At 31.9% G+C, this 10,070-nt stretch overlaps 1 protein-coding gene across 2 annotated transcripts; it reads right to left on the reverse strand.

Annotated features, from left to right (window-relative positions):
* Nucleotides 1-4,462: 4,462 nt before the first annotated feature.
* Nucleotides 4,463-7,516, reverse strand: LOC120211892 (glucan endo-1,3-beta-glucosidase 14-like). 2 transcript variants are annotated; one of them, XM_039210374.1, is made up of 3 exons: nucleotides 6,392-7,516; nucleotides 6,147-6,295; nucleotides 4,463-4,655 (listed from the first exon to the last, which is right to left on the reverse strand). In XM_039210374.1, the coding sequence occupies exons 1-2, from the start codon at nucleotides 7,499-7,501 to the stop codon at nucleotides 6,239-6,241; spliced, it is 1,167 nt and encodes a 388-aa protein (XP_039066305.1). In that variant the 5' UTR covers nucleotides 7,502-7,516; the 3' UTR covers nucleotides 4,463-4,655; nucleotides 6,147-6,238. The 2 variants fall into 2 exon arrangements, with proteins under 2 accessions (XP_039066305.1, XP_039066297.1); XM_039210366.1 differs by having other exon boundaries at nucleotides 4,463-4,658.
* Nucleotides 7,517-10,070: the final 2,554 nt, after the last annotated feature.

Below are 10,070 nucleotides of genomic sequence, written 5' to 3' on the forward strand. Positions count from 1 at the left end.
TTCATTTGATGATGCTGTCATGTTCATATCCATATTTGATGATTAAAGCACGAACATTTTGGCCTTGATTATTGTGTTTTTATCTTCTTTTTCTTGCTTAAAGATTTGGGTTTTTTATTTCCCATCTTCTGTTTGTTGAGAGAAAAACAAAAGGTTCCAATCCAACCATAAAATCCATTAAAGTTAAGCCAAGATAGGTGAATTTCAAAACAAGACAAAAAAGGAAATAAAAATTATAAAGAACATGGGATTACAATTCCCAATTTAGCAACAGTGTTATTATTGCTGAACTCACATTCATGATTATTTCAACCTGTTTTAAGGGATTGTTATTTTTTTAGTTCTTAAGTTTGATTGGTTGCGTGAAATATTTTGAATAAATACTAAATTATAATCAACCAAAATTATTTAAAAAAAAAAAGAAAATGATTATCTTCTTCTTCCTCTGCTTTATAGTCATCCTGTTTCCTTTGCTTGGTTTTGGTTCCATTTTTGGTAGATTTCTCTTCTTTTTGGCCTCAGATTCCTTGTCTGCTCCGCATTAGGAGATTTTGTTTTGTTCGACCGTGGCGGAAAGGTAATGTATGAAAATGCGAGCGCCTTCAGTGAAAGTGAGGTGGGTGTCTTTGAGAACGTTGAAATCGTAATCCGGTGAACATTTGGAGGGCTTCTCTTTCACCACTCGGCACGATAGCCTTCGGCGGCTGTTCTGCCTCCGATAGCACTTTCTTCATTTCCTCCCCGCCTCCTTTTTTCTTGTTCTTTTTCCACCAGAAAATTGTTTTTGGGGGCAATTACAAAGCCAAGGATTTTGTTTCCCGCCATTGCTTTCAAGGCGTTTAGGCTGTTAAAGGATCCAGGCCGTTGGACTCTGGCCCCGTCGGGTTTACCCCTTCAGTATTTTGTTTGGGTAAATTCTACAGATGATCCCTTATTTTTTTTGTTCAATTTTATTTTAGTCACCAGTTCAAAAAAATATGGTTTTAGTCCTTTACATTACCGGTTCGATCGATTTGATCCCTCATTCATTAACTATCGTTAACTCATTAACAAAAGTCTAGATTTACTCATGTTAACTCTCATTAATTTATTAATAGAAGTCTAAGTTGAGAATTATAAAATGAAGTAAATAGTAATCTTATAAATCATAATATTATTTTATCAAATTATTAAATTTTATTACACTCGTGCCCTCAAAGAAAAAATTATATATATATATATAATTAGAGAGAGATTTATTTAATTAATGATGATAAATAAATTATAAAAATCTTAATCCAATTTTATTAGTTTTATGTTCTGTCTTAAAAAATAGTTTCCGGTTATTTTATATAGCGCATATTCATTTAACTTTTCAGAATCCAACTCATTATTGTTATTAATTGCCCATATTTCTCAAGAATTTTATAGGATGAGGTTTGTTTGTAATTTTTAAGGTAAGCTGGGGTATTCATTTTTATCTTGTATAGGAAGATGATAAAGCTGCTCGAATTTTTTATGCAAGATGATCCATGGAGGATTTAGCTTTTTGAGATTCGAAAGACACGTTTCACAAGAAAAACGTTTCTAATTTACTAATGGTAAGGATGCATGCATCACAAATCTAGGATCTGTCCATGTGAACTGTGTTGGAAGCAAAATGAAATTGGATCACTATTTATTTTTATTATTATAATATATCGAGAAATATTAACTAGGATTATTATTATTTATTATAGATAATAATTTGATATATCAGTAATGGGGTTTTTAAATTTCATAAATATGTTAAATAAACGTCATATGTTTTGTTTTCTATAAGCACTCGGAGTTTTTTAACCCGTTTATATAATTAAAATTTTACTTTTTAATGAATCTAATTTACAACTCAAGTTAAGGTTATATTTTTTTAAAATACTATATTTAATTAATGATTTCTTTTCAAATTTGGTCCAAGTAATTTTTTTGACAAATTTTAAATCTAATCTTAATCTTATCTAGAGGAGAGTAGAATAGAGATTTCAGAGAAAGAAAGGGAAGTACTCCACTATATGTCTAAAACCCTTACTATAAAGAAATACATGTGAACAAAAATAAGCAGGTTGATCAACCGACTAAATATGTTTGCTCGTAGATATGAATTCTTAAATAAATATATAAAAGACTGATTGTTTGATAGGTTGGTGATGATTTTTTTTTTCTTATCATAAGCGATATTAATACACAGTCATGTATCTTTAATTAGATGCATAATAATAAATTTATAATATTCTTAATAAACAATAAATAATATATAAGATCTATTCGAAATTTTATTATTTACAATCAACAATCATATTATGAATGTCATTCTATAATCTCAAGAGTAAAAGGATAATTTTTTTATATTAGCCTCTAATAAAAAGGATTTATTTTTATTTTTCAAGGATATATAAGAAGAAAACAATTCTTCTCTTCTACACTGAAAATTCTTATAAGAGATTATGTTATCACAAATTTATATTAGAAGAGGTGAACTTCTCATGACCATTATTAGAGATGGACTAAAGGGAGAGCGAGTGGGGACAATTGCTCTTATAAAAATTCTAAATGATCATATATTTTAGAAATTTTCTTATTATTTTTATTGATAATTTATTTTCGCCCCTTAAAATTTTATAAATTCGTTTCACTTTAAAATTTTAAAACTTTACCCCAATGTAAAATATTGAGAGAGTAATAAAGTTATGAGGCATTTACTCTATCTCTTGTGTACTTTGTTCTTAAGTCTCTTTGTGTTGCTGTCTCTCTTGGTGGTTAGGAGTAGCCATGCTTGTGTTTGAGCTTCCACACCAAAGTCCAACATTGGTAGCTTGGAGTAGCTATGTTGGTGTTAAAACTTCCGCATCCTAGAAGCCTTGAGAGATTGGTTTCAACCTTGGTGAGTTTGCATGCTCACTAGGTTTGAGTAAGGCTTACTTAGTCGCAGAGAAGACCCAGAAGTGTCAAGAAACGTCTAAGGCCGCACGTCCTGTCATACCTTAACTCTGATATTAAGACAATACAAAATATACTCTCTTATTACACATTAATAGAATTAAATTTATTTATAAAAATATATCATAAATATAGCATCTAATAATTCATAAATGATTTACACAAACCCTAATGTAGCTTTTGTTTAATGTTTTGACTAATAAATAATGCATTATGGCAACAATGTACTATAAATGGTCCATTAATCCATTGAAGCCGCATCTACGTGTAATGGTTTAAAAATCATTTCTGGAAAGCTTGTGCATTTAGGTAGTGAAGTATTAAATTTGAGAATTAAAAAAGATTATTGATTTAACCTTGTGATTCGTAAGCATTTGATTCTCTTTGATTGGCTCAAGAATTGGGATTCCACCCTATTGGCCTTCATGTCTCGACATACAATTTTGGGATTGGGATTTTTTAACCACTAATTTAAGATGCTTTTCTTAAAAAAAAAGTAATTTATATATTATTTATTAGAATAATAATAACTATATTTTATTAAATATAATAATTTAATTTGTTCATAGTTTCTGAAATTGTGACTTGTAAATTAAGAGATTTGTCCAAAAAAATATATTGAATGTTTATGATTATTGTATCTTTAAAAACACAAACAAGCAATATTTAATCTTAATTTATTTATATAACTCATAATGTACAGAAGAAATTTAAGAAATAAATATAAAAATGATAATATGAAATTAAGTGAAAACAATAAAGTTCTTAATATGCTAGAATAACAATAGAAAAACAATCTATTTCAGTATACAGAACAATATTTCCAAAGACTATATAGGAAACAACATGAAAACCACAATCCAAATCGAAAGGGAGAAAGTTCCTTGACATAATCTAATTTGGTTTCCAATGCACATTCCTAAATTCAGTTTGATTGCTTGGATGTCTTTGTTAAACAGATTTCCAACTAAAGATCAGCTACTCAAAATGAGAATTTCAACAGAAGGGACTTGTGTTAATTGCAGAGACGATCAAGAAGCAAGAAACTATATTTTCTGCCAATACACTCTTGTTGTTCAACTTTGGAGCTCCGTCCTATCGCTTAATGGCTTGAAAAATACTTCCTCAACTTGGAAAGGGAAATCCTTACTCATCACAATTCTAAAGATTTCTTGGACAACCTATTTTTACACATTGTGGGAGGAAATGAATCACAGAATCTTCTAAGGTCGTCACAGCTCTACCGATGAATTGCTCAACGTTATTATTGAAGCTGTGCGAATACAACTTAAGGGTAAAAATATTAATAGAGATGATAGAATTAATTCTAACCTATGTATTGCTTGGGGTATTACTTAACCAATCTTTGTTTTCGTAACAGCTGTGTATAATTCTTTGTATTGATTGGTTGTTTGTATTTTGTAGCAGAACACTACTCTTTGGATAATAAAATTTGATTTATCCAAAAAAAAAAACATGAAAACCAGCTGAAGCCTTCTTCAAAATCTTCATCAATTTCACCATCTTTATTAAGTATTTTTTTTATTAAAGAATTTATATATATATATATATATAATTTAAATCTAAGTATCAACTGTTAGTGATTTCAAGTTTTAACCGTCTTGGCTACCACAATGTCACCTTTCAACTAGGGCCCTCCTCCATCTCCTGGAACGGATTCCTCAGTGATTTTCACATACCTGCTGACAAAATGAACCAACCAACAAACCCATCCATCAATCATATGTTATAATGGAAATCAAATAATATATGCATAAAAGAAACATCAAATCCATGTTTGTTGGTACAAATATTTCAGTTATTGTTTTCATCATGTTCCTTTTCCCTCTATGGAAGATTGATGTTGTTTCAGTATCCTAAAATTTACATGGTTGTAAAGTACAATATTGAGATCATATGTATGAAACTTGTTTGATGTTCACACTTCCATGAAAATAAGACACTGTTGATGTTGTTAGTAGGCTACTATTTTAGGATATGATCGGAGTAAGTGCGATACATTAATATTTCATGTAGGATAGACAATCAGTTTACCAACTTCCTCAGGTAAGAGATTGTCCAACCAAACCAGCCGAGGATCAAAAGTTGATGTCGTTGCCAGGTTGGTCGGCAGGTTGAATGGTAAAATAAATTGGTCTATCTGTCAAGCTGATGCGAGGTTTTCGTAATTGAAAAAGCATGCTCGATAATCACTATCAAAACAATTTCTTAATTATGAGCAGACATTTAAGCACCCTGATTTGAACCAAGTTTGCATTTAACGAAAACACCCTGATTACTGATTATACAAACAATAGCCGATGCCATGAGTTCTCTTTTAGGGGAAGGAAATGAAGAGAAACAGACGATGAACATCTCATCTTTAGAGATAGAGCTCAACCGCCTCAGGATTTAATTTTAGGTGAGAAAATGATGGAAAATAAAATAAAAGGGAAAATGTGAGTTGTGGTTGCCGGCCATTTGACAGATTCTAATGGTTCTTTGTCTTTTCTTTCTTGATGGAAGCCCATTTGGACTTTTGTACAGCTAACGACAAGGAAGAATTTCGATACGCATTGATTTCACATGCATGATATAAAACTTTGCAGGCTGAGCTAAGAAAGATGGAGACCCGTTACCATATTTAAAATGAATATATATATATATATATATATATATGATAGCAATTTGAGGTTTCACACCAGACAGACAGTGGGTGCATACGTGGAGTTGACACCACCCATTAAAGGGGTCTTGTTTGTGGATGCCATGGGGTCAAAACCTTACAAGAAGATGGAATCTTTCAACACTAGAAAGCCTGGAATCCGAATACTTCGAATCCGAATTCTCGAAACCCCAAGTGTTTGATGAGTTCAAAGGATACAGAAAGAAGGTCAACAGCATGAAAAATGCACACTGTGCCAGCACAATTTAAAACCCTATGAGGCTGTTGCTGGTCAAGTAAATGAAAGAGACTTGAGTTGGCAGAGATCAACTAATATGAGGCTTAGACTCTAGTGCAGTGCATTACCATCCATCCATGTTCACATGCAAATGGATCATGCAATCATGGCCTAACATGTATGGTGCACATGCATCACATTGCTACTTACAGAAATAGGGATGGACAATTTTGATAGTTTATTAATTGATGTATGCTGCAACATTTAAAATGGCATTGAATATCTCACCTGAAATTTCCTCTTCCCTGGAATTTGAATTATCTCCAGAAATACTATTTTCCCTTTGCGACACCTATCTAACTAGTTAAAAGGACCTATTTTCAAAAGAAGATAAAGTATGCCATGGCCAAGATCAAAAGACTGCAGACTAAGAATCCCTGCAAAACAACTCAAAGCTAAAGAGAATTAATGGAGATGTCATTATTTTAATAACTTGCTCGAGTTATTGACAAATTAAGAAACAATTTTCTTACATTATTTTTGCTAGCTGATGAATATACCAACTCGGGAAGATAACCCTGAACTCCAATGCTATAAACCGGGGTACCGTCAGGATAGAAGAGACCGTAGTTCCTCTCAGATGCTGGACCTGGCTTTAGATTCTCATTGAAAAGAGCAAAAACATATATGTCGATTGGGATATTTGGTTTCGCCGGTGTACCTTGTCTCTGTTCTATCCTTTTCAACAGATTGCCATTATACAATCCAGCATTCTCTGGTGTAGCTCCTACTTCATTTTCATCCCCTTTGGAAGGCCAGCCCGTCTCGGAAACGCGGACTTCAATATCCGTATGCCCCATTCCTTTTATGGCATAATAAACAGCATCAACTTGAGCATACAACATATTATCATATTTCAAATTGGTAGAAGGATCCATTGTCCCTTGATTAGGTTGGAAAAGCACATAGTCTAATGACACCCCATTCGGGTTATCCTTGTACGCAAAATACGGATAGGCATTGATCAAGAACGGGGACTTGACCTGAGCATGGAAGTTCAAGATACCATGTAGATATTCCCCAAGATCTTGCCTAAAAGCCCCAGCTGAAGGAGGGAACGACACGTCTAGGATATCGAGCGAATGCGCGGTGGTAACGGATACTTGTTTATCAAGGCCGAGATTAACAAGAGTATTATAAACTGTTTGCATTGCTGGGAGGAGATTAGACCATTGCTGATGATCATTGTATTTGAAGACCTCATTCCCCACGGTGATGCAAGTGATCCTGGTCCGAGTAAGGTAGGGTTGAACTCGTTGTTGAACCCAGTTTTGAGCTTTGATCGGATCGGTCATGTTTTGAAGGTACTCATTCCCTAATCCAATAATGAAATCAACATTTGTGTTGGAGAAAGGAACAAGAACATTGGGATCTGCATCGTAGAGTTTAACTCTGCTGATATTGAGGGATCTGAGAAGGTACGAGACACGGGTTGGAGATGGAAGATTGTTTGCAATTTGGCCATAGTTGATTCCAACTCCAAGACCATGGACTTCCACTGATAAATCTGGAAACATAAAAAAGTGAAGATGCCTGAAATTAACTTTCCAAATTAAAAAGAAAATTCCATCCAACCCGTCCATTAAAGCTTTAGTTTATTTGAGCATAAATTAATTATACTTGTGTACTAAACATTGATCACCCACAAATGATCATATCTTATATAAAAAATAATTGCGCTTAGCTCAGATAACAATCGAAGAAACGGTAATATATGATTTATTTTGCATGGAAACTATTAAAAAAATAAGATTTTGAAATGCCATGAATATGAAACTCAACAGAAACTCTGTTTTCATTCCTCTGGAAACGAAAAAGAAAACGACAATCAACTCAAAAACTGAGACAAGAGCTGGAACTTGGAAACGAAGAATATGAACCTGACAAAGTGAAAATCAAAAGCAAGGAAAAGAGAAGAGAAGAACAGGCGGCCATAACAACTGATCTAATCTTGGATTAAACCAGGATCTTAACCAACACTTTCAGCGACGACCTATCATTCGCCACTAAAACTCTCTCTCTCTCTCTCTCTGTTCTATCTGTTTCACTCACGTACTCTGTTTTTGTATTAAGAAAACATGAAATCCAAATCTTCTGCCCCCGTTTTCCTACCCTATCCGTGCTCCCATCTCCTAACACAAGCCACGTGTCCAACTCCTCTCTTTTGAAATAATTTCGCACTTATGTTTAGAATAAAAAACATTTTTCTAAAAAGTGAACGCCTACAAGAAGAATATAATGGGTAAATAATTGTTTTATTCTATCCTCTTTATCTTATAATAATTATTATTTTAAAATTTTAAATATGAATATCGAAACTGGACAACAATCTCTTAATTTATCCTAGTTTAATGATGAGAAACTTTTTGGAGCAATGGTTACCGTTGATCTGATCGGAATGTACTAAAAATTGTATATACAATTAGATGCTTTATACATACGTATCTTATATATATGGAAATTTATATATTAAACAATATTCATTGATTAAGTTATAATATAATTTTATATTAATTAAGAATTATTATTTGTTTAAATATTAATTAAAAATAAATTAAGAAAAATTTAAAGGTAAAAGAGACTATTGTTCTTTCTAAAGATCATGAGTTCGAACAGTTATGTCTACAAGGTGTGTATTGTCATTTAATTAAAAAGTTTTTGAACAGATACAATATTATAATCACCGCAAACTATTAAAAAATAAATTCATTTAGTGGTCTTTGGAGCTAAAGAGACTGCTATTTTTTATTGAGATCTTGACATCGAACAATAGTGTCCGTAGAAACGTTGTCAATAATTAAGAATTATAATCACTTTACACGATTTAAAAATATTAATTAAAAACATAATTGTATATTAAAATAACTTGTAAAGGAAAAACTCTATATGAGAGTAATCATAAAAATAATCCGTCTTTTTAATCAATCATAGAAGTAATATATATGTAAGAATAAGACAATAATAAATAATCTTAGACTATTCAAAGGTCACAATAAAAATCGCTACTTTTACGTAATTCGAATCGTCCCATACTATTAAAAGGTTAACTCAAAAATAAATACAAACTTAGATATATATATATGTATGAAGGAATAACTAGATGATCCGTACAAAATTTATAAAAAAAAACAGTTAAAAAATTTATATAAGAAAAGAAATAGTCACGTGGCTTTGTTTTGGAATAATGAAAATGAAGCTTTTGGATTCCAAACACGTATCACCGACATATTTATTTGATTATACATATTTACCCCTCTTCTAATGGAAAGCTTATTTTGAATTCTCCAACGTATAATTGGAGAAATGGGTGTTTAAAATTTGGTTTTAGTCGAATTAATCAATCAAATTTAAGTTTTTTGGATTAATTGGTCTATAAATTTTTGATCCAGTCGGTTAACGGTTAAAGATCTTGTCACACCCCAAATTTATAAGGTAAAGTTAATTTAATTTAATTTAAATAAGGGACCAAAATGGATAGTTTTGAAAGATTCTAGGTTAATCTCGTAAGTTTGAGAAGTTTAGGGACTTAACCCTGAATTTGTTCATTTTTTTGGTCAGTGAAAAATAAAAAAACGAAAAATTGGTGGTTAGGATGATTTGAACCTATAACCTAGGGTATGGCTAACCATCCCTCTGCCATTTACCCTAAGGCACTATTAGTGTATAGTTTAATAATAAATGTATAACACCCTCAACCCGTATCCGATCCGGATACGAATCTGAGGTGTCCCATTAACTATTCAAAACATGTACTTTTATAAAACCATAGAAAATTTAAAACTTCCATTCTATAAAGTTATTCTTTTACATAAACATGTTCAGAACATTACCAAACTCCATCATAGCGTATATACTTAATGACTTTGTTTACATGCCAACATACTAAATTCATAACAAAACATACTTTACAAAATATTTCTGATCTGATCTTTGAGTGGAGATATGCTGCTCTGTTGGTCCTAAGCTTGATCCTCTTGCTTATCAACACCTACGTGTAAAACACTTACACGCTAAGTCATAGACTTAGTGAGACATGTAAATATGTATGTAACTAACAAATGTACATACATATCATGTAATACAACGTCATACTTACCTACATACTTAACCATCATTAACCTGCTTATCACTACTTATTTTATTATCACAAAC

The sequence above is a fragment of the Hibiscus syriacus genome, unplaced genomic scaffold (assembly GCF_006381635.1).
Source record: "Hibiscus syriacus cultivar Baekdansim isolate YM2019G1 unplaced genomic scaffold, ASM638163v2 tig00000715_pilon, whole genome shotgun sequence".
Classification (NCBI taxonomy): domain Eukaryota; kingdom Viridiplantae; phylum Streptophyta; class Magnoliopsida; order Malvales; family Malvaceae; genus Hibiscus; species Hibiscus syriacus.

Bases quoted from the DNA above. Each gene is read 5' to 3' on its own strand.
- LOC120211892 (XM_039210374.1), bottom strand. From the start codon at position 7,501: ATGGACGGGTTGGATGGAATTTTCTTTTTAATTTGGAAAGTTAATTTC. The intron at 6,296-6,391 runs GTAAGAAAATTG...GTTGTTTTGCAG, and splicing joins CATCAGCTAGCAAAAATAAT to GGATTCTTAGTCTGCAGTCT.